A 24,873-nucleotide genomic window follows, 5' to 3' on the forward strand; every position below is an offset into this window, starting at 1 on the left:
TTGTGTTAACCTGGCTGAAGCCCTACTCCAAGGTCTCCCACACTGTGACTCTGGGGTTTTTCTGAGACTGTTACGTTTAGTTGTTTCAGGTTCTGTTTTGGAAGCATTTCAATAAAGTACAGTCAAGGAGATTCCCAAATTGGGAATTATGAAGCCCTGTTCCTGTTGCGTATACAAAGTTGGAGTCATAATCATCGTCAGAAAGTCTCAGACACAATCTTTGCATATAACAGTTTGTCATCTAAAATGAACATTATGACTTAGGATAAATGTGCGGGATAGCCAGACAATAGGATGATGCATTAAACTAAGATATTTATATAGACCAAATAATACTTATGTCATAAAGAGATCAGAGTTAAATGTATTTTTTAAAACATATCCGTCTCCTGAGAAACTACTATGATGTCACAGAATTGTACCCATTTTGGGGTGCTGGGCTCCAAATCATTTGGTCGTGAGCCTGAATCCAGAGTCTCCACTGAACTGACCTACCTTCTCTGGCTTGTTGCCCATTGCCTTTTCTGGGGCAGCCTCTGGTTTTTGGTGTCTTGACAACAGGATTAATGCCCAAAGGCCAGGAAGAGTTCAGACACTTTGGGTGAATACGACAACTATATACTATAGAGAGGAGTAGGGAAGTCATTTTTCTAAGTAATTAGTTTTATTTAAGTGACTAAAAACATTTCTGTACAGCTCCAACAATACATTCAATGAAAAAAAAGTGCAGTTTCCAATCAGAACTTATGCTACTAATTTGCAAGATTAGGAAGATTCCATCCATAGATGATCCTAAAGTGTGTCATTGTAGAGAACATACTATGGAATACGAGAATCATCTATTAATATGAATAAAGAATGGTAACATGTCCAGACAGTGTCACTTTTGTGGTCCATATAATTTGCTTTCAACATCTGTCTCTTCTAGTTACTAATGGTTGTATCCATTGTACTGGAAAGAAACCCTGAGCTAGGATTTCAAGACAAAGTAGATCTAGACAAACTCGTGAAAGAAGCCTTTTATGAATTTCAGAAAGACGAGAGTCGACTGAAGGAAGTTGAAAAACAAGTAAGTAGAAAAAATAGCTGTTTGTAGAATTGTTTCGTTGTCTCAATTCTTCAATATATCCCTAGTCTCTTATCATTTAACTTATAAAACAGATTTACAGAGCACAAAAGAGAGTACTCGAGGGGCGGAGGGAAGTCTGGCTTATTTGGAGAATTATTCTTACTTTTTAGTTAATTACTAGTCAATTCAGCTGTAAAGTTTTGACTTAAAAGAAATCTAGGAAGAGATAAGTTTCTTTCATACAGTTGGCAGTCAAAATGTCTTGTACCAGAGAGGAGCCATAGATTCCAGAAGCCTATGAAATTAAAACCTGAGGAGGGAAGGAATAGGTAGTACACTGCGTTGGTGCTGTGTACTACCTAATGTGGTCCCTTCTGGGCTCTCTGTTTAATATTTTATGCTCGTCTGTAAAAAGGTTCCCTAAGTAAATAAAAATTACCAGCAGAGAGAATTCTAAAAAATGCCTGTCTTTGTTTTATGTGCTGAGAAGACGCTTCAGGAAAATGAAAGAAAAGCTCAAGAAGCTCATATTTTCTATGAGGAAATCTTTCTGTGAATTTATTTTTCCCCTTAGGCTGACACTGATTTTACCTGTCAACTCTTTATAAACAAAAAATCAAACAACTTGCTTACTGTTTTTCTTTGTAGGATGACATGACTTCCTTTTACAACACTCCCCCACTGGGAAAAAGAGGAACGTGCAGCTATTTGACAAAGGTCGTGATGAATTTGCTGCTGGAAGGAGAAGTCAAGCCAAGCAATGACGACCCCTGTCTGGTTAGCTAGTGAGGAAGGTGTAAGAGGCTCTGATGAGACTCACTTTTTAGAAGTGTGTTAAGGTTTGTGCTGAAGCTTGATCAGGGCAGCCGTTAGTGCATGGGCTGGTGGTGCTGTGAGGGCTGCCGCGCCCTGGGCAGAGCTACTGGGCTCTTGCATGCCACAGCCAATCTAATGGCAAGAAGTTCTTCTCAAGTGGAGAGAAGTTCTCATGAGTATGCCAGCTACAATAATAATCTTTACTGAATGATAGAAATAGTTTATGAATTGAAAATTCACTGCTGCGTGTTTTATCATCAAATAGCTCATCAAAATGAATCTTTGCTCTTTGGACTAAATTCCCACCTTACTGTCATTAAAATGAATTTGCCAACTAGTAATGCATACTAGGAATGAAAAGATATTGAAAGAGTGGTGAACCGTTTTTAGTGGCATTGTCATACTAGAAGAAATGTTACTATATATCATAAAGGCAAAATCAGCCAGCTGATATTTTGATTCTCAGAAACTGCATTATTGATATTTTAGTATGTATAGCTATTGTACAATTTTTACTTTGTAAACATGACTATGGTTTTGTATTTGTGCTAACTGTAGAGGTTGGGCTAAAATACAGTGTAATAAATCTATACCTGATCAAACATTTTCTTTGAGCTCTTAAAAAATTGGACATGTGTAAGATTGTTAAGTATGGACTGTTAACCTAGTTTATACTAGTAAAAACAAAATTAAAGGTCATTAAATTTTATTTCTGAATTAATGAATTTATCTGGGTACATTCTTTGTTCATGTTCACAATATTGAGTATATTATTCCTGAATATTTTCATTTAATTGATCAGGAGATGGAATAGAAGAGAATCTATGGTATCTACCATTACACATATTTTGCTACCAGATTTACTACTTAAGCAAACTTTAATAAAAATAGGAAGTAGATTAAACTTTTAAATTTTATGAATTTATTTCATACTGAATGTTACAGTGCAACCCATTAGTTTGAGCCCTGGCCCCAAAGAGAGTCATTTTTCTGATCAATCTTATATGGAGTTTCACTTGAGAAGTCAGACTTGTCACATAAAAAAATACAACCCACCGTAGGGTCTCAAGGGTCTAAGGAAGAAAGGACAAGTGGCTTCAGTAACAAGTTAAAGTGATATCAAATAAATGGATGCATGAGCACATGGAAAAATCTGAAGGCTCGGGCATATTTCTTATAACTTTGAGATACACTGCTTAGATCTTGCATAAGAAATCATATATGTCCTGGTTGGGAAAATTGAGAAGAATGAGTTAAAAGTCTGACCTTACAGAATATCTTAAGGAGAGGGGTATGACAAAGAAGATAATTACTTGACTTGGTATATTTAGAAAGTTTATGAAAAGATAATAATGAAGCTAGTTTATACAACAAGCATGAAAAAAAGTTAAACGTGAAGCCCATGGAGAGAGTATTGAGGACTGACACGTCATAGCTGGGGAAACTGGAAAGAAAGAGAAAAAGAATCCTTGAAATAGTTAATATTTGCTGAAATCTGGAGGAGAGTAAACTGTGTTGTATTTTTAAGAATTTTAAAAAAGTCTGATTAGCTGAGCAAAGTTACCAGAAATCTGCCACTGTCTTAGTTGAAATCAGCCTTCATTTGCAAATGTATATTTCCTGAATGAGTGTTAAAGCTTCCTGCTTAAATGCTACATGTACGGAATTCTAAAGTTTTCCAGTGCTGCTGAAGGCATTCAGAATCTGTGACATATCTATCGACTTTGTGTTTTAATGAAATTAAAAATTTGTTGTTCTGAAAGATGTATTAGGATCAGTAAATCTTGACGTTCACCTCTACAGAAGCCAAAGTCTGTTTTCTAATCAGAAAAGCAAAAATAATAAGAAGTAGAACACGAACTCATATGAATTTTAGAAGTCCTACTTGGCCTACAGAGTCGAAATGTTTTAACAGCTGTGCTAGAGACTGACTGAAAATATTAGCACATTTAGCCAGGCATGACAAGATTTAAATCTGATTTAAAGCTCCTCTAGCATAATGGCAGATTCACTGTGTAAGTTTATTGTACAAGCAACGTCTGTTGGAAACTCCTGACTGAATATCAATTCAGCTACATTTCCAGAGCATCATTTTAAGAAGCATCGTGTTTTCCAGGTTTCTTTTCATTTTATTTAAGTCTGAAATAGTCATATTTCAATTTTTAAAAATCAGAATGTGGAATCCCCTTCAATATGTGATAAGCTTGCAATGCCTTATGGACACCAAGTAACATTTATAGGCTATCTGAATGAGTGTAACTTTTCCCCAGAAATCTGAAGAGTAGATCCAGATGTGCTTTTAGCTCATCGTGATCATGCATATTAAATAGGTGGCGTGTAAAAGTGGAAGAGTCAACACAATGTGAAGACACAGTTACAGCTGCACAGAGAGACCACATTTAAAGTCAAGGAGAGGCTGGAAGTAGCAGAGTAGTATGCAGCCAGATCGTAAAACTCCTCTAAGAAACTGAAAACATAAATGAAAAATGAGGGAGAAGGTATCAGCGAGACAACTGCAGCAGCACAGCCGCCTCCACAAACTGGAGCGCCGCACAAAGGCTCCTGGGACTTGTCCTTGGCTCCTGTGCGCTAACCTCCCCGAAGCTGTGCAGGGTGAGGACAGGGCAGTAGATAAAGGATGAAAAACTTACTGCATTTGAGGGGAGTCAGATGAGCGTTGAGTCAACCTCTAAGGGAAAAAGCCAGAAAGTGTCCTTCCAGTGTGGAAGTTCTTCCCCTCCCACACAGACCACCATTACACGTCATTCTCCTGCAGGGGCTACTGCCAGCTCACATGAAGCCTGTGTGAATTAGAAAAAGGTCCCCTTGCTGGACACACTCAGCCCACTGGGCACAAGGTTTAGCACCTTTGTACAAAGAAAAAGGTCCTTTCTCTGAGCAGATACAACGGCATACCAGGACACACAGCTCAGAAAGCCAAGCATAAACTGTATTTCAGCCCCCTGTTGCCCTCTCAACTGGCACCTTTGTTTAGTGCACAAACTGCACCACTGCCACAGTGCTGCTCCCCAAGGAAGGGAATAGCTGTTGGGAGTAGGTATTTCGATTTTTCATCTGGGAGGAGGCAGATGAAGAGGAAGGGTACCCATGATCCCACAGAACTAGTTATCTCCAATAGACGGTCTGAGAGCTGGGACCCCTGACCTATGACTTGTTGCCTGAGAGGGGACCTTATGGGCAGTGCTTGGATTTGATGACTACCTTTTTTTTCACTGCACATAATTTTGGTTTAGAACTATGAGACTCGAATTCACTCTGTCTAGTTAAGGACATATCCTGTTTCCAAGTACGGTGTCTTGCAATATGATACTGTTCTTCCAAACAGGGTAAACTCTGGCGCTTACCTATTGCCTGAGAGGGAGGGACTCAGCTGGAAACAGACAGGAGAGAACAAAAGAGTTCAGGCTGGGACAAGATCCAGAAGACCACCCACACTGTATCTGGTCACCCACAAAGTTGCTGTGCCTGTCATGAGAAAGATGGAAGAAAATTGCTTGTAAACTGTAAAAATAGCAAAAAAAAAACAGATACAGAACTCATTCTGAAAATAAATTTACTTAGGAAATAGGACATCCTCCACAACAAATGCCCTATACTCTAAAAAAAATTAAAAAGAAAAGGAATCAATAAAGAAAAAATCAAAGACAAGATAATACAATAAGAAAAATAGAGCTGAGCAAGCAAGTTTCATAATTTAGAAACAGCAAAAAACAAAGTATACACAGCTGAAAACTGAACTGCTAATATACAAGGAAAGCTTGAGATCATTCAAACACTGAACATTGATTCTGTGCCAGACTATTCTGGCACAGTAATGGGGAAAAAAGAGACAAATTCCCTCTCCTTATGGAGCTCATGTTCTAGTTGGGGTTGGGGACATGAGGTGACATGTAGTAATAAATGCTGTGAAGAAAAATAAGACAGGTTGGGGGCAAAGAGTGACAAAGGTCCTTAGGTTTCCTGTGGTTGTGGAAGGGCCTCTGATACGGTGATATGTGATCAGAGAGAGAATCACAGTGAATGCAGATGGAAAAGAATAGAGATGGTCGTGGACAAGGTTGACCCAACATAAAGAAAGTTGGTATCCATAGGGAGAGAAGTCTACGTTTGGCTCAGAAAAAATTCAAAGATATGATAAAATGTTCCCTAAATAAGAAAGAACTCAGTCAGCAGATAAAGAGAACATATTATGTTACAGAAAACTGTTCCAGAATGAGCGACATTGAAACACCTTGGAGGTGTTTCAATCTTAGAGGGCTCAGTGCTCCACGCCAGTTCAATGTCACACAGTAAGTGTGACCTAAGATTTTTTTCCCAACCAGTTACAAAGGCAAATGAAGAATTCTTAAATATGCAGTAACTCAGGAATCATAACAACTGTGAACCTTTCTTGAAAATAGTATTTGACTAAATCCAGTTAACCAAGAGGATCAATGTAAAGAATGTAGTAATGGAGAAAACGTAATACTGTTTATGAACCATTAATCATTAAAATGTAAAATTAATAGTAACAACAAGGTGATTTATAGTTACAGAAAAGAATGTGAAGATGACTTGAAAGAAAAACTGTACAATTTAATATAATTAACGGACTGGGACAAAAATCCTAGAGCTTGATGACAAAGCTCAGTAGGTACTGAGAAGGAAGTGAGCTAATTTCCTTGTCTTTCATAGCAAGAAGTCAATATTTACTTCATTTTTTAAAGTTAGTAAATCAGGAAATAAGGGTTTTTAAAGTTTACCATTTGAAATACGAAAATAATTTTAAATTACCAGAAGGTTGCTGGGGGCGGGGGATATTCAGAAAATTGACCATATAGCACAAGATAGAAAAAGAAAAATGGCAATCTCCAGATCCATTATAACCATGACTTTCCACTTTAATATCAGACAACATGGAATTAAAAGTGAAAATGTCAAATCTATAACTAGGATCAAGTAGCCTAAATCTATATACGAAACAAAACAGCATTGTGGCAGAAACTGCTAGTTGTCAGTCAGTCTGTTCTCCACCTCCATGATAACAGTTACAGCTGGGCATGTGACTGCTCAGATACACCGTACATTGTATTCTCTCTTACAGTTAGGGTGTGGCCTTGTGACTTCAATGGAATGTTCTCCAATGGGATGTGAGCAGAAGTAGGGAGTGCCACTTCTAGGCCTGGCCCATAAATCTCCCTGCTTGCCCCTCTGTGCTCTTCCCTCTTTCTGTGGGCAGGGATGACAGTGAGCTAGGTGAATGTGGTAGCCATGTGTTGAAGATGGCCAAACTGCTTCATTCTCAGTTCCTGACTAACTCTGTCACCTCCACACCCCCCTGCTTACTCAAACTCCCATCATTGGCTGTTGAGCCAGCATTCTGTCTGGAGACAGAAGCCAGCCCAGTTATTTGGACAGAAAGAATGTCATATAAATAATTGTTTAACCAGAGATAAAGTAGGAAACTGAAAGAGTGTGCGTGTATGAGCCATTATGTTCATTCCAGCTGTTTACTCTAACCTGTGTAAGTATCAGGATATATAAAGCAAGTGTCTGAAAATGCAAGGAGAAACAAAAACATGATCAGAGCAACTTATTGTGACAAATGAAGTCCACAAGCATAAATAATGCAGCATGGGGAGTACAATAATCACTAATATATAAATATTTTAGTCCATATCCAAACAACCATGATGACACCTCCTAGTCCCCCGAAACGTTTCACAGATGACCATATTTTGGATGCCACAGAGAGCCTCCTCCATGCATTTCAAATCGGGAATGGTGATGACTGCGTTCTCTTATGTCAAGAAGAAAAACCTACAGCTGAATAACCAAAAGAAAAAGGAAAAAAGCCAACCTCTTGGAAATTTTGAAATTCCTTTGTAAATTGAAACTAAAACTGAAAATTCAGAATATCTAGACTATAATCAAATTACTACAGCAAGATGGCTAAAACCATATTCAACAAAAATTCATAGTTTCAAACAGTACTAAACAAGATAGAATGGAAATAAATGAATTAAATACTCATTGCAAGAAATTTTTAAATTGCAACAAAATAAACATAAGGAAAGTACAAAAAAGAAAATGATAAAGTGAAACAATTAATTCAAAACCAAAATCAGAATAAATCCAAGGGCTGTTTTTTTGGAAAAAAACATTAGATAGCGATCCCACCAGTCAGCCTAGTCGAGTGGTAAAGAGGGTTACGAATAGCTGGCATTGAATGAGCCCTTAATATAGGAGGCACTGGGCTCCGTGCTCTGTTAGCTCTACTTGGTGAGGCCGGGACTGTCAGTGTCCTCATTTTACGTAGGAGGAAACTGAGGAACAGAGTTGAAGCATCTTATCCAAGGTCCCACAAATATTAAGTGACTGAACAGTCAGCTTCCAGATCACAAATTACAACTCAGAAAGATGAGATAGTCATTTCACAAACACAGAGGAAATTTAAAATTTAAATAGTATGTGTTACTATTAGAAAATTCTCAAACTTATAACATGACTGGTTCAGAGATGCTTCATGAAGAAACAAGCTCATCTATTTTTGAAGATTTGAGAAATCGGGGGTAGCGCTCGGAGAGTCTCCCCCGTGCCCCGCCCCGGCCCACTTTACAGCACTGGTTCCTCTGCGATGTGTAGGCGTCTAATGAGCAGCACGATGGGGACGCAAGAGAGCAGTTTCCTAAACGAGGCAGCTGGCAACACTGCCGCTCTGAGAAGCACAGGGGCCCTGAGCCTGCCTCAATCCCCTCCCCGCTGCACAGAGGCTGCCCGAGGCATATCCGTCTGACACAAAAGGCCAGTTCCATCTTGCTGAAAGCCCTGAAGGTACCCAATAAGCACAGAAGTCACAGTGTGAGTATCTTTCACTCTTTTTCTGAGCCCACAATAAAATGAGAATGAAGAAACTCACCAAGTGCCCACCCTGCCACATTCCTGTGTTTGCTGGAGAAATACAGTGCGAGGTGGGTATTCACTCTCCCATCTGTGCTCTCAGTACAGTGAACTGCAGGGGCAGGTGTAAGTGGCAATTTTGGTTCAAATACTGGCTGAGCCACCAGTGAAGATGATAGGTTCAGAAGGTGTTCGGATCATTTAGAGAAGTGTTTGTTTTCTGAGCCTGAGAGTGGATGCTGTAATCAGAATTTCGTGCAACATGCGATTCTAGCTCTTCAGATTCAATTGTTTTTGTTTTGTTTTTTTTTTTTGAGGAAGATTAGCCCTGAGCTAACTGCTGCCAATCCTCCTCTTTTCGCTGAGGAAGGCTGGCCCTGAGATAACATCCGTGCCCATCTTCCCCTACTTTATACGTGGGACGCCTACCACAGCATGGCGAGCCAAGTGGTGCCATGTCCACACCCGGGATCCGAACCGGCGAAACCCAGGCTGCCAAAGCAGAACGTGTGCACTTAACCGCTGTGCCACCAGGCCAGCACCTCAATTGTTTTTTGATGAAGACATTGCAAATTACAAAAGCACAGCTCATAACCCAGAAGTTTGGCAGTGCAATCAAATTTTCTTTCTGGTCAACTTCACGCACAACTCTGGGCTGAAAAGGAGCAGGATGAATCCAAGCCGAAATGAAATGTTTTGAATGGATTTTTTCTGCCACTTCCTTATCCTGAAAAACATAGGGGAATGAATCTCCAGGCTTTGAAATGATTAATCTGCCCTCTTTTACAGACATTAAACAAAATTAAAGAGATTCTGTTTCATTTTAAGATAGTTTTCTGGTTTGGCTTTTTTCCTTGTTGTTTTTTATTGACCTATTAAAAGACAAAGGATATTCACTTTTTTAGTATTCCCAATTCCTTGACTCATACGTTTATTTTACCCCAATTTAGAAGCTCCCAATGGCCACTTTCATCCTGGTGGTCAACATTAATTAGAATTCACCTTGCACACAGCCATTTCCTGGTGTTCAGCTTAGAACTGTGGGAAAGGACGAAAACTGGGAGTCTGGGAACTTGGTCTCCGTCCCAAGGTCTCTCTAGATGTTGTGAACTGCTTGACAAATCACTGATGTTCTCTGAACCTCAGTTTCTTTATCCCGCAAGTGATGGAGCTGGGTGCGATTTTTGCAAGGCTCCCTTCAACTCTACCATGTTATCAATTCATCTTCCGTTTATGCAAGTGTGCACATCCCCTTCCTTTAGACTTTCACTCCCCTGTGTTGGTAGGTGCTGTCTTTCAAAGAGCACCTCCATTCTCTTGCCTTAAATATCACCTCTATCCTCATAACTCATATATACATATATGTATTGTGTATCTCTAGTTATCCACTGGAAATTTCCACTTACCTGTCCTACGTCCTACCATCTTCCATCAAACCCCTTTCCTATCCAAACTATGTAGAATCTGTTCTTCCCTCCCACTGTGGAGAGTTCCCAGTTCTGGCGTCGAGGCCTCTTCTCTACGGCACCCCCTATTCCCAAACCTGCAGTCATACTTAACAGCCCTCTCCATCAATCCCCAGGGCCTGTTGTCTCCTTACTCCTGTCCTCAGAGTCTGAATCTCCTCTCTGTTCCCACTGCAGGACCCAGATCACCTAGTTTCTCTGTATCTGCCCACCTGATATCTGGCTTGACCCAGGAGATAGTTCCTCAGCAGGGAGTGGAGATTGCTCCCTGCCTGTCGTACTGTCTGTAATCACAAAATCACAAATGGGACAAAGAGAGAATGTGGTTTACGACTCAGACCTCAGCCCAGGAGAGAGGAGGCTTCCGCCCCACGGGTCAGTGAAGAACCAGGGAGCCACGCGCCTCGAGAGACTTCCCTCCCCTGCCCAGAGCCTGAGACGCCTCCTACCAGGCCCCTCAGGAGTCTTGGCTCCACCTCCGCTAAGCTCCTTGCAGGATTCATCTCACTTAACCCTAACACCAATTCCATAAGAAAGGTCTTGTCATTACTCCTATTTTACAGATGAGGTACTGAGTGAGCTGAGAATTAAACAGCCTGTGCCAAGTCAGTGGCAGAGCAAGGGTTAGAACCCAAATCTGCCTGATTTCAGATCTGGGCTCTTACTACACCAGTTTGCCTCACTTTCTTGAACAGCTGGCTTTAGTTTATTATACTTTTTAACCATCTGTCTATCTTTTATTCAGTGACAATAGTGGCTAAGAAAAAGCGAGTCTGCAGTAGTGTCCTCACCATTGTAAACCTGAGAGGTGAGTCCTCCCTGTTCTAAACATGGAAGAATGGAAACTCTCTTCCATTTATTGGGCTTCTGCTCCATTGCATCCTCCCGCCGCCCCCATGCCCTTAATGGAATCCCCAGCTCAGTTAAGGACAGCTCTCCTTACAACCCGGGAGACCTGGGGGCTTGTCTGTTGGGCAGGCTCTTCCCAGGCTAGAATTCCCATGGACACAGTACAGTTGATTGACTAGGACAGTAGGGCTTTAAATCTCTCTCCCTATCTGAAACTTAACGTCTCTTAAGATTCATGGTTTCAAAGCAAAGCCCTGGATTTGGTTTAAACTGTGGTGTTTGTATGCCATGAGGAGGAAACAATGGGACAGAAGCTTTCCCACCCTTGCCTCTGCCCTGATCCTGGGGAGGCCCCACGTGGAGCTCAAATTCCTGACACTGCGAAGGAGTCGGGAGGTGGGAAGCAGAGACTAGCCAGGCCCTGGAAGGATCCCAGGAGGAGCCTCTCCCAGTCTCTAGCCCACCTCCCAAGATTGTAGGAGAAGTTGACTAGAGTGGTGTTTTTTGAAACAGGATGGGTTGTACTTAGGCGGAGTGGGTCTTTTGAATCTAGAGGTGCAGGGTCTAGCAGGTCAGGACTACCTGGACGCACACCTCTTCTGTGAGGGAAGGCGCGTTTTACTTTCGCTTTATAGCCACAGCACACCTTCCTTTCTAAAAAGAATCTGCCCTTGGGGGTGGGGGAGGGCACAAGGGGGGAAGGGTGCACCTACAACATGACTGACAATAATGCGCAACTGAAATTTCACAAGGTTGTAAACCATCATAACTTAATAACAAAAAAAAGGCTCAAAGACAAAGTGCTGAAAGGTTCTGATCCAAAGTGCTTGATTTGGAAAATTTCTAACCCACAAGGAAGCTTCGGAGAATGTGTGCTAACATGGTTCCCTGCTTTGGGAACAAACAAGTCATAGGTCTTCGAATGAAACTTTCTAGAAACTTTCAGGTGAAGATTCTAAAATCGGCCTACAACTCACCTGCCATGCTCTGAAATACATCTTTAAATTTTGAAGACAATTCTGCTCTCAATCTGCCCCCCAGTCAGGCACTACAGAGGAAGCTCTCTGCATGTCGCTGTGCAGCCCGCTCACCCCTGTGTCCACGCTTGCTTCTTTAATTTCCCTGCCTATTTATTTCTGCTCATTTTTATGAGCTAAATAATTGTCACCACAATGATAATGTAGACACGTGTGAAACTCTGCATTTGGAGTAAGCAGGAAAACCTGGATAGTTCCAAGATTCCAAGGATAGCTGCCTGCAAGGATGCTGGGCTCAGGCAAGCATCCCTCAGCATCGGGCATCAGTCAAGAGAGTGGCATGGTAATTTCTAAGAACTTGCCTTGAGTGGAGGGAAAAGCAAGAACTACTCTGAAGTGGTTGGAATCTTTCATGTGTGTGTTTTGGGGGAAGGGTAAGCGGATGGGGTGGTTTTTCTCAGGTTTGGGGAGTTTCATTTGTCTACATCCCTAATCCACACCATAATATGCAAATAGACTCAGGAGGTGCCTTCCTCTTTCAGACAGGGTATCCCTTCCTCTTGCTGCTAAGTGGGAGATGCTGACTTCCAACCTTAGAACCAGCCTTAGTGCCAAAGGCAACAATTCATCTGCCGTGGCAGAATTTCCTAATCCTGAAAGACACTATGGTATTTTTTGGCATGCAGCAGTTGTTGTGGTTCATTTGAGTCTGCCTCTTTGCTTCACCGTTCATAAAAGAAAAGAGAAGGAACACTTGTATTTCAAGGTGTTAGAGCAGCGATCTCTAAAGGGAGAAATTCTGTTATTATTTCATCTTTTGTGGTGTATGGTTTATAAAGTTCATTGTATACCAGCAGACCAGTGAATGAATGAACAAACAAATAAATAATTTCTAAATTAAAAAAAACAAAAAAAAAAGAATATGACCTTGCTGGGGTTATCAAGATATATTTCTTGCTGCCTTGGGAGAAAAATGATGCTATCCTGGGGAGTCAAGAATCCTTGAAGGAAAAGGTAATCAAACTGTGGGACTGCTTCCACAGTGACAATGCTCTGAATTAATATGTTTCTTCCCCCTCCATCTCATACCCCAAACAGCCTTTTGGGTTCTTTTCTTCCTCATGGGTTCCTCCACTGGCGGGAGATAAGAGAGTCCCTTTATGACCCTAGAACTATGTCACTGCCAAACACTTTGTCTGACCACATCCTCCACCATCCGGTTCAGGACGCAAGTCTAGTTATCTGTTCCCTTCCAGCCATTGCAAAGCAATGTGTTTGAACTTCTTGTTAATCTTGTAAATAAGCCTTCCATGTTCCCTAGTGTCTGCCTTTTTGAGTCAGTCCAGGCTACTCATGGTCTTCAAAACAGATACAGACATGGTCCCCTTGCCTGAAACGTACTTCCTATCCTTCTCTCTTATTCAGCACTTCCATCCTCGTGTCCCCTCCTCCTCCTACTAGTCTCTGTCTCCAAATGCCCAAGGATGCCATGTAATTCCATGCAATTACAGGATATCCACTGGTATATTCATTATTTCTTGATGCCAATGCTTTCTTTAGATGAAATAGAAGCCTGCTGAGGCCCAGCACTCAAGAAAGGCTAAATAAATTGAGCATCTCCACCCACTGCTCACTGCAGTGCTGAGCATGTAGCAGAAGCTGAATAAATGCTTGTTGATTGACAGAAAAGACAGCGGATAATAAATATTTCATATGAATGGGGATTTCCCCAAAGGGATGTGTAATTGTCTGGTCGTCTGAAAATAGGAAAGGGATGAAGGGCTGTTTTGGTAGTTTATTTAGTACTGTGCAGTGAGAGTTAGAGAAATTCAGTAAACTCGTACATGTTCATGTCGTCTAGAAAACGGAAGGTAAAAAAATTGTTAGCTCAATGTTTGTGAGAACCACTGATGAATGACTTCAGTCATTTGAAAACAAAAAGCTGAGAATTCCAACTTTGCTTTGTAAAAAATAGCTTTAGAGTCACATTTTGAAGCTGGAAGGTTTTTTGCAAATTAATAATACAAGTGATTTTTCAACTTCTATTGAACAGGGAAGTAAATAACTAGAACTAGAAAAGTCAGCAGTTAAGTGGGTCTCTCAATGCATCAAGGGTCGCGCCATTAATCTTCTCTGTTGTGGAGGCGGAGGATGGTCCCAACGCGCTTCCTTCTGCTTTCTGCCCAGTGCCCCAAATCCTTGATAGGCGTTTAGTTGGCAACTGTTCGGTTAAAATATATTATAACCAATGTACATTATACATTATACAAAATTTATGCATTATACAAAACGTACACAATATACAAAATGCATTATAACCAGTGGTATGTTCCTTAGCTGCTTTAACTAAGAAGGCACCCGAGGTGACAGTGCGCAGTGTTAGTTGGAGCAAAGCTGCCTTTACTCACTCTGCTTTACTAGTCACTATGTTACCAGCGACGTGCACAGGTTCTTTACCCACCACACAAGAGGGGTCAAAGAAAAACTGGAATGCCAGCCTTGCGGCAAGGACAGGGTGACATCAGCCACAAGGGGGGAGTGAGCCCTCCAATTCATCTCGTCTCATCTCCACGAAAGATGGGAGGCCAGGGGTTTTAAAAGTTTGTGGCTGCTTGTGGGGAGAAGGGAGTCTGTGACCTTGCTTGTCAGTGCTTTCCCACCAACCTGCATTTGGCTTTGTGAGGAAATCTGCAGGTGGGTGTCCTTGGTTGGTTGTCTCCGTGGAGGATAGGAGATTCTGGTGCCAGGAAGCCAGGGAGTAAGCGGAGATATGAGATGAGTGCTTGGGTTTTAACCCCATATATCCTGGGTTTAATATGGGGAACTGATGTCGGGGCCAGCATCAACTGGAAGAAAGATGTGCTCCTCTGGAGGTCTCTCTTGGCTCCCCCTCCTTGTCAGATGCATGAGGGAAACCAGTAGTTACCCACAACATCTCAGAGGGTCATTGTGAAGAAAAACTGGGGTGATAAATGAGAAAGAGCACTGAAAAGCGTAACACTTCAATATATAGTATATCATTATTGACGGCTGCTTGGTCTAAAACAAAGCATCTGCATAGTAGTTATTCCATCACACAACGTATAAAATGAAGCTTTAACTATATACAGGCATTGTATTATTGTACATATGGGAGCCTGACTTTAATATGTCCATGCTGGTGTTACAACAGTGACCGCACAGGCTTTTGACTCAAAGCTCCCTTACAGGCCAGAGGTCCACATGAATCTTCGCCAAGTCCTTCCAACATCAATGATTCATGATAATACTAGTCACCTGTTCAAGGACCTTTCCCAGCCATCATCCCATTTTATCCTGACAGCTCTGAGTCCCTGCTCTGGGTGGTTCCTCTCCTCCTGGAGCAGTGGCCCAATGCCAGGCCCTGTCCTCACCCCTGCTGACCACTCCGGAGCTGCACCTACGGCCCTCTGTCTGCCCTCTCTGACTAGAGATGGGGGCCGCTTCCTCTGTCATATCTCAGCCTTGAGGCTTGGTGAATTGTCTCAGTCAGCAGGGCAGGGCGTCAGGCAACAGCGCTCTTCTCTGTCGCCCCTGTTCCTTTTAGTGCCGATCTTGTTGCCTTTGGGAAAATAATGTCTTGCAGTGAACCAGGCTCCACCTCCCCAGAGAGCTGTTATTCTTCTGACTTTCCTTTTGCCTCTTGTTGCGTCTCAACTGACCTGTCCATGGGACTGGGCCATACATTATCACCCTGAGAAGACGAAGGAGGAACTCTGAGAGCAGGATGGATGGAGACAGCGTGTTTTGATGTGTGAAGCGTAAACTGAGGTCTCCGCTGGGCAAAGAGAAAGCCTTCAGGCAGGAAGTAGAGGTAGGGCCTCCTTCTGTGCAGTTCCTGTTTCCAAAATGCGTGTTTAATAAGCGTGAGTGTGTGTGTGTGAGTTTGGGTTTGGGGGGCGGGGTGGACAAGAAGAGAAGAACTCTCATCTGTCACCCAGTGCATAGTGAAGAGCAAACGATGCCCAGGGAGGCTCTTTGAGAACATGGCCCCAGCTCCCACTGCCGCATGGGTTCATTCCGCGCTGTAACTGAGATCAGAGTTTGCGTCAGGCTCCTCAGGGCAGAAGCAGGTTTCCCTGCCAGCTGAGTCTGGTCCTGCAGCTGTGCTGGGATCCCACTGGCTCCTGACTTCTCAGGCGCCTTACCCATCAGTCATTCCTCTCCTTTCTACTCCTCACTGAATCCTTCCTATTAGCACTAGCGTTTGCTTACGTCTCTCTCATCTGAAAACAGACCTTCCGCCCTCACCCCACATGGCTCCTCATCACACCATCCTTCTCCCATTCACGGCCAAATTTCTCAAAACAATCCGCACATGTTCTACTTTTCGACCTCCCTGTCTGTCACTAAAATGACTCTTACTAAAGTCGCCAATAATTTTCATGTCACCGTGTCCAAAGGACATTTTTTAGGCCTCATGTCTCAGCAGTGTTTAAACAAACAGCCTCTTCCGCCTTAAAGCACCGTCTTCCCTGGGTTTCCAGGCCACCATGCCCTGCTGGGTTACCTCCTCCTTGCTGGCTGCCCTTTCTCAGCCTCCTTTACCAGCTCATCCTCTTCCGTCCACCACTGAAACGCTGGCGCTCCCCTTAGCTTTGCCTGAGGTCTCCCTCTGTACTTCATTGTCTCACTCTGGTGGTCTCGCCTGCTTGCAGGACGTCAATCAATGGTCAACAGCCTACTATACAACAGTGACTCCTGTGTCTGCATCCTTAGATGATCCCAGATTTCACCTCTGACGTCAGACTCATACTCAATTACCTACTTGACAGCTCAGTCTGTAGACACCTTATTGTCATTATCCAATTTTGCATCTGTAATAATCTCTCTCTCAACCCCTAAAATCCCAGTTTTCTTCCAGTTTTCCTTCCATAACCCATACACCCAGCTGTGGAGGCATCATATTTGGGATTTATCACTCCCACAGTCAATCAGTTACCAAGGTCTTTCAGTTCAGGTCCTAACAAATCTCAAATCAACTCACTGTTCTCGTTTCTACTGCCAACTTTCTGACTTAGGCCACCTCATCTTGTGGCTGGATCCCTCTGATGGGCTCCTAAGTGGTCTTCCCGCTTTCATGCCTGCCTCCCTCTGACCCATTCTCCAGCTGGTAGCAGGAGATATACTTTTGAAATGAAAATCTGAGCATAGGGGTGGGGAGTGGGGATGAGGAGAGAGCAGGGAGACTTACAAGTCTTGAAAAATAGAAAACCAGGTGTTCTAAGATAAAACCCCAAATTCTCTTCTCAGTTCCTCAGATTCACCACAGAGCCTTTGCTCCTGTTTTTTTCTGCCTCCTCTTCACTTCATTCCCTCTGCCTGGCTCTCTCTTACTCATCCATCAGCTCTCAATTCAAATGTCACTTTGCAGGGAGCCTTCTTGGAGCCCTAAGACCAGAGAGCACCTCATGTTACATGCTTCATCCTTTCAAAGATGTGGAAGCAATGATCACAATTGAATCTCAAAAATTGACCAGGTGATTAGCTCCTTAAGACCCAACACTACCTTTTAGGATAATGAAAATGTTCTAAAATTGAATGTGGTGATGGTTGAACGACCCCATGAATATACGAAAAGCCATTGAATTGTACACCTGAAATGAATTGTACAGTATGTGGATTATATTTCAATAAAGTTGTCTTTAAAAAAAGACAGGCTAACACTAGAATGAGAGCTCCAGAGGCAGAAGGGAGCTTGTCAATCTTGTTTATCCGGGAGTACCTAACACACAGCAGAGGGCCTTGCACACGGTGGGTGGTCAAGTACTGGTTGACTGGTGGTGAAAAGGGTGAGTCAACCTCAGGGCTGCCCTTCTGAGAGGGTCTGACCTTCTAAATGTTTTGTTTTTTCCTAGATTTGGGAAAGAAAGGTTGACTTTGATCTATTCCACCCTAATTATTTTAATGCTTTTTATGTAAATGCCTTTAGACTTCTGTCATGCTACAAGAGGAAGCAGTGACCCTGAACTTAGAGGTTCCAAGGCCACCAGACCCTGGAGTTTTCTAGCTTCCCTCTGAAAGCCTGCCTCTTGAGCACTAGGCCAGCTCCATCCGTGCAGATACAGCCGAATGACGCCAAGCGCCTCAGTCCTCACAGCGAGGTCTGTGCACAGCTCTGTGCCCTAGAGTTCTTACTGACAGTTCCTGGGGAAATACAGCTGCATTCGTGTTATTATTACTATCATCATCATTATGTTACGTCTCCTGAGCAATTTCTTTGTTGTTTGGTACGGCTCCACAGAGGTGCCACATATACCTGTGTCACCACTGATGAAATTTTGTAACCAATAGAAATCAGTTAGTCATGGAGGGAACCACAGCGGAGAATTCAGACAGACCATATGCCCTTCTCTCTACAAAGCATTGAACTTTATGTAATTTAGAATTACTCTAAAGGGAACCAAACACGACCAGTGAATTTGGCCCCATTTGGTTCCAGCTCTTTCTGCCTTCCTTTCTGGATCACTGACTTCAGATGAAGCAAAATGTGCTCCAGGGAGCATGCCACAATCTGCATCATTGCCAGAACACTGCCTTATTTATGTTTTCCGAGGGGCGTGTGGCCGCCCAGGACAACGTCTAAGTAGATGTGTGAGAAGAGTAGGTATGCAAGTGGCCTTCAGAGGGCCAGCCTGGTTCGAGCTGCCCCTTGCTCCCGGGCTGCCCTCGCCAGCGCCAGGGGCACTCTGACTCTGAAACTACTCCTGTGCAGACTGCTTGAGATATTATTTTAAAGACTTTCCAACGGATGCCCCTTGTGGCTTGTTTGTGTAAGATATTAACGGGCTGACTGCAGGACGCATCTCTGGGTAAAAATACCCATGAATGAGTGTAAGTGGTTCTGGGGAGTCAGAACTAGGACCTTTGGTTTCTGCTGTGAAGTGACTTCCTACAAGTCCCCTCCCTCTTCTTTTGGTGCCAGCCCAGAGCAAGGGGTGGCTGGGGCTGCAGCGGTGGCTCTGATGGGGAGGGCGCAGGAGTCCCTGGGCAGCAGGCCCAGGGTGGCATCTTTGCACACATAGTCACCTGACTGCTGAGGTTTTTAAGGATTTATTTTTAGATTTTTAACAATTGTGAGTCTCCTCACAAATTCATTCACTCGTTCAAAAATATTGATTGAACACTGTTGTAGCGGCTGGGGATTGAGTGGCAAACCAGAGAAGTGAGGTGTCTGTTCTCAAGGAGCTTATATTCCAGTGTGGAGAGACAGAACAATAAACAAGTAAAGAAATATAGTAATGTCAGAGATTGATGACAAAAAGAAACAAAAACAGGACAGTGATTAGAAAGTTGTGGAGGGAAGAAGGGATATTTCATACAGGGAATGCCAGAAAGGCTTCTATGAGCAGCTAACATTTGAACTGAATGATGGTAAGGAACCAGCCATATGCAGATTAGAGAGAAGAGCAATCCAGGAGGAGGAAACTGCAAGTGCAAAGGCCCTGAGGCAGGAACAAGTTTGTTCTGTTCACAGAACAGAAAGTCCAGTGTTGCTGGACTGGAGGGAACACAGAAATGGCTAGGTGTGAGTGTGGAGGGCAGGAACTCTGCAGGCCTTGGCTAGGGGGTTGGCTGCTAGTCTAAATGCAGTGGGAAGACATTGGAGGGTTTTAAGCAGGGGGTGATATGAATGCCTTGGAGTGAAGAAGAATTTGGGGCACTTGTCGCAGGGCTGGAAACAAAGAAGGCAGCTCCTGGTGAGGTCCAGGCCAGTGGGGGTTGGTGTGGCATCTAAGCCAAGCACCCATCACTAGCTCTCGCTGAGCTGCCTCCCTTGGGACTATCTGACTGGCCTTGAATCTGGGACTAGCTTTAGGAAAAGGCGGCTTCAGCAACACATTTAGCCATGCCCTCCGTTCTTCCCAACACACTGAAGCAGCCTATCCTTGATTTCCAAACTCAATGCTGTTTCTTTTTCATGAAGAGGCTCCAGCCTTAACCACAATGACTTGGCCACATTAGCAGAGATAGCTGTTCACCTTTAAAACTGCGGTCACCAAATGGCTGGGGGCCTGAAGCCAGCTGTCTCCCTCCAAGACCTGCCTTCCTCTGTGCCTCCCAGTCGGGGATGGGCAGGCACCTCTGGGCTTCCGGGGGACCTTTGCTTGACGTGCTGGCCAAGGCTCTTCTGCACGTTTGTCACGGGTCTTGGAGGCAGAGAATCGCCAATCATCCACGTCACCTGCTTTTGGAATCCAGTCCAAACATCATTTCCTTAAAGTGAGCTAAATTATAATTTTTTTCTGCTGATTGTAGATAAGAGATCAGAGCATTTCTAAAATTCTAAACTTCTAAAATTGCTCTTTTTCAGGGGAAGAATGACAATCTTGACACTTAAAAAAATAGCAGCAAGCAACCATCACCACATGCTCCCTGCAACGTGTGGGAGCAAGTTTTCACGTCCTTCCCACATGGAGGTTATCGTCTGGCCGCGGTGGAGCCGGGGGCCAGATGGCTTCATGATGGATTTGGGTTCTCCTCTCCTCTATCCTCTGCCTGCTTGTGATTTTGACTCCCACTAGTGTTTTTGGGTAGAGTAATACTGAGTTATGGCATTCTTTTCTTTAGCAGGATCTCTCACGGCTAGAACTAAGGTAATACTAATAGGAGGCAGGAGGAGGAAATGGATCTTTAACCAGCTGTTATGTTTGCGATAGGTGGAGAAGCAGGGCACAGGGTAAGCTTCGAGTGAAGCCCAGGGGTAGGGCCAGGTAACAGGGCTGGCAATTTTAAAACCTATTCTGCACACTAAAAAAAGTCAATCATCAAGGTCCTTTTATAATAGTCTCTTGGAAGCAAGACGTGACCCTGCCCATTTTCCAGAGAGCCAGCAAGGGGGCTTTGCCTGCCAAACACCACCACTGTATCGAAAGACGGGCTCACGGGGAAAGGACAAGGACTCAGACGATGGCACAGCAAAAACACCTCTCTCTTCATTTCTCAGGAGTCTTTGGTTGGAAAAGCTGCTGTCTGGTGATGGGCCTCCCGCTGCTGAGTAAAGCGAGAGGCGCTCCACCAGGCTTCAGGGCCTCCGGTGCCTCCCTTCCCAGAAGCACCCCTCCCCAGCTGCCCCGGGTGCACGGCCAACGGGAGCAGCCCTTTGGCTGGAAGCCATTATCCCTAGGATATCCCTGCTAAGTGCGCGCTCTGACTAAGGGACCACATCATATGAGCACATTTACATGGTTAATCATACAGGCTGTCTAATGGTTGGACCCATTGTCTCTTTCCACTTTTATCACCTCTTCGTAACCTTTCATTTTGACGGCTCCAAGTACCTTTTCCCACAAACCTGAGTTTTGTCCTTCCAGCCCAGCTCCCCTACAAGCATGGCATCCAATCCACTTCCTCTTCTGCTCAGAAACCTTCTTTGACTCCCCACTGCTTACAGAATAGAGTCCAGACGTCTCAAACTGTGTCCAGGGAAAAGGCCCAAATCTGTACTCTGCAACGGACTAGCTCTCTGCCTGTGGGAGGTCCTGCAGCCCCTGGGGTCCCGAAGCAGAGCAAAGGAGCTGCCAAGACAGCACTGCCCTCGGCCACGGCAAAGTGTGCGGACGCCAGAGAATGCTGATTTCCTTTTTCCATGTTACAATCTTTAGATCTATTGAAATGTCAGCTTCAAGAACACACCTGAGTTTCTCTGTGTCTTTACCCATTTCCAGCTCAATTCTGGGGAGGCGTAGGGAGAGGAGGCAGAAACACATCACACTGACTCCTCCACCACTGGGTGAGGCTCCTCTCTGGAAAACAGGAAAAGCACTGCTGAGCGCTGTGGCTTGCTGCAAGGTAACACACTTGAAAGTGACGCTCGTCAGATCTGGTCCCAGCACTGCAGCATTAGTCCCCTCCCAGCCCCTTCTTACATCTCAGCGGTGTCTAGAGGTCACCTTGCATATTGGAAACTCATACTTCTCTGCATGAGGCCAAACTGTGGGAAAATCTCCACCTCAGCCCGTGTTCTCTGAGAAATTGCCCGCTACCTTACGTCATCCAGCTGCACCCGCTGCCCCATGTCCACCCTGTGCTGCACACCTGGCTGGCTTTGTCCTTCAGTTGTCCTTTGTTTTGTTTCCTGTGTTTGTGGACTCTTATGCCTGGGAAGGATTTTGCTTCTCATGAGCTGTCACAACTGTAAGAAAATCAGTCCTGTTTTTCATGCCTTTAATAAAGGAGCTGCCCATTAATTCAGGCATACTTCAGTGTTTAACTTCCTAACAATGAGAAGTTTTATTCCTCTAAACCTGCGTAACCCTAGTCCTAGTTCCACCCCAATGTTGGTGTGTAAGCTTAGAGAAATCAGTCAGCCGTGGTTGGCTCACCTGTAAGAGGTTGGAGGAAGGGCGTGAGATGATCCTGCCTTCATTTCCCAAGCCTGGCTTTGCTGGTTTCTTGTGTGTGCCTCTCTGGAGATGAACAGCACGCTGACAACACCCTTTCTGTAAAAGCCCTAAACAAATCTACCTCACGACGTTTCAGAGGCAAAATGAGCAGCGGCCGCCAGCTGGGAGATGAGCGTGAGTCTCTGAGTTGCTAGTCGGTTCGCGATGAGGTGGTGTGGGTGTGAGCAGGCGCTGACACCAGGGCAGGGGCTGAGGCTGAGAGCCTGGACTGTTTCCTCTGTGCCTCTCACAGTCTTGCTTTCACACTTATGCCCGCTCATGTCGTTTCATCTACATCAACGAAAAAAATGAAAAAACTGCTGAAAAAGCTCAGTGATTTTGTAGAATGTGCCCCATCTCCACGCCTGCCCCCTCTGCTTCTGGGCAGGACTACCGCTCAGGCGCCTTCGCTCCTGGTTCAGCCGTGCCTCATGGCCCTAGGAAGGCTTTGGGGTCCGATCTGACCCTTTCATCGCCACGCTGCGGGTGAATTGTGCTGCTTTTACGTTTGGGCGGTGGTCTCACGCGTAAGTCCTTTTCCTTATTTCCAGCTGCTCTTCTCCTAGCTCTTTTCAAAGTTTTCCATGCTCCTCTGGTCTGGGAAATCTTGAGCTGATAGAGACGTCATCATACCGACATGGTTCTGATTTCTTTGACTCACTTTGTTATGAGATGTTGTCTTTCCTTGAGGTCCCTCCACAAAAAAACCTAAATGCCTCTCTCCTGGTTTTGCTGTCCTGCTTATTTCTGCTCTATTAACACAGAACAGCCTGCCCTGTAAAAGGCCACGGCCAGCAGCCTACCATCCTTCACTGGGTTTCCTAGGAAGTGGAGAAGTGATGCCACGGCAGTTTAATTTCACCTCTGCTCCCCAATCAGATGTGGCAGATGGCTGACCCAGGGAGCCAGCTGATTGAAATGGGGTCTCTTGCTGCCTACCCTGTGCTCAGAGTTCATCTTGTTCAAGGGCACAGCGCGTGGAAGGGAGCCTTAATCAAAGCGAAGCCACAGGTGATGAGGGCCCCACTTCCTCTCAGCTCCACATTCCTCTGCCTCCAGTTCCAGCATTACCATGAGCACAGCTCTTCCTCTGATAAAAAAAGGAAAAAAAAAAAAAAAAAAGACCGGATTTCCTACTGGATCCCTCCTGGCTGATTGAGTTTGGGTGGTAATTCTGATTTAATTACTGCTTATCACCATGATGGCAAATGATCTCTGGTTGCTTCTTACATCCCTCTGTTAAAAGTTCCTTTAGCTAAAGATCTCAAGCTACTCCAGTAAGGATTGAAAGAAGTTTAAACCAAGAAAAATAGTATAATAAATAATAATCCTCATCACTGGCTGACTACCTCGAGTGTCAGATAACGTGCTAAGAACTTTGCATGAATCGTCACCTCATCTAACCCTCCTTTTGACTTTATAAGGCAGAGGGGAGTACGTCCATCTTTGTGATGAAGAAACCAAGGCTCAGGGGGGTCACTAGCTTTGTCAAGGTCATGGAGCTATAAAGTGTGAAATTAGAATTCAAGCCCAAGTTGGTCTGCTTCCAGAGTCCACACTCCCAGCCATGTCTCACTGCCCCCTGGGAAGAACTGGAGCCTGAACTTGTTGTCTCAAATTGTCCAACAGTATTTTATTTTTCTGCATCTTATCTCCTGCCTGTCTGTAAGCAAATTACTGACCCACTCTGAACTTCGAGGTCTCCACACAGAGTGGTTAAGATTGAGGTCACGTACACTGAGTCCTCTGCGTTGTGTCAGCCGCAGAGCAGGCATTCAGAAAGGCCCAGTTACATTTCTCCAGACGAGTCTCTACGGGGACACTTGGTTCTCGTTTGTGAAGAGATGTTTGGATGTACGCCTTTTGCAGAAGATGTCTTTCGCAGCTCCCTTTATCAAATATAAAGAATGGTCTTGCTTGTGAATGACACAGTCAGCGAAGTAGCTGTTTCAAAGATTTATGTTCCAGTAGCCAGGACGAGGGCACCCAGTGTGGTCAGCTCGAGGGAGAGAAACAATGAGAGGCCAGATGTGAGTGCACAGTGTGGCAGGGGTGAGCAGCTTCACGCTGACCTTCTTTGGCTGAACCGAGACCCCTGCCCAGTGAAGACCATGCAGGAGATGAAGAATCTTGTTTCGTTCCTACGCTTCTACACCTAGGAGCAAATTGAAGCCTTTGTGGTTAGAGCCTGTTGAGATCCTGGGGCTTCCTTCTTCAGTTTGAGTTTTCCTCCTGGTTTTCTAGGGGCCTGTTTCAAGAGAGGCTTGAGAAATCACGCAGTGTCTTTGGATGATTGGTGTACTTTAACTAAGGCTGCAAGAGGCAACCTGCAGCACATTTCAGGCTGGCTGTAATAAGGCTGGGCAGGTGTCTGCCACATAAAACTCGAAGGA

The 24,873-nt window shown here is 44.2% G+C and overlaps 1 protein-coding gene across 42 annotated transcripts in view; it reads left to right on the plus strand.

Moving 5' to 3' along the window:
- PHKB (phosphorylase kinase regulatory subunit beta) overlaps positions 1 to 2,606 on the plus strand; it is a 218,842-nt gene extending 216,236 nt beyond the window's left edge. For 41 of the 42 annotated variants that reach the window (XM_005608231.4, XM_005608232.4, XM_070261699.1 and 38 more), the window contains 2 exons: positions 929 to 1,069; positions 1,718 to 2,606. In XM_005608231.4, the coding sequence (XP_005608288.3) occupies positions 929 to 1,069; positions 1,718 to 1,855 (279 nt within the window). In that variant the 3' untranslated portion in view covers positions 1,856 to 2,606. 42 annotated transcript variants of the gene reach the window in all.
- Positions 2,607 to 24,873: the final 22,267 nt, after the last annotated feature.

Source organism: Equus caballus, chromosome 3 (genome assembly GCF_041296265.1).
Source record: "Equus caballus isolate H_3958 breed thoroughbred chromosome 3, TB-T2T, whole genome shotgun sequence".
NCBI classification, from domain to species: domain Eukaryota; kingdom Metazoa; phylum Chordata; class Mammalia; order Perissodactyla; family Equidae; genus Equus; species Equus caballus.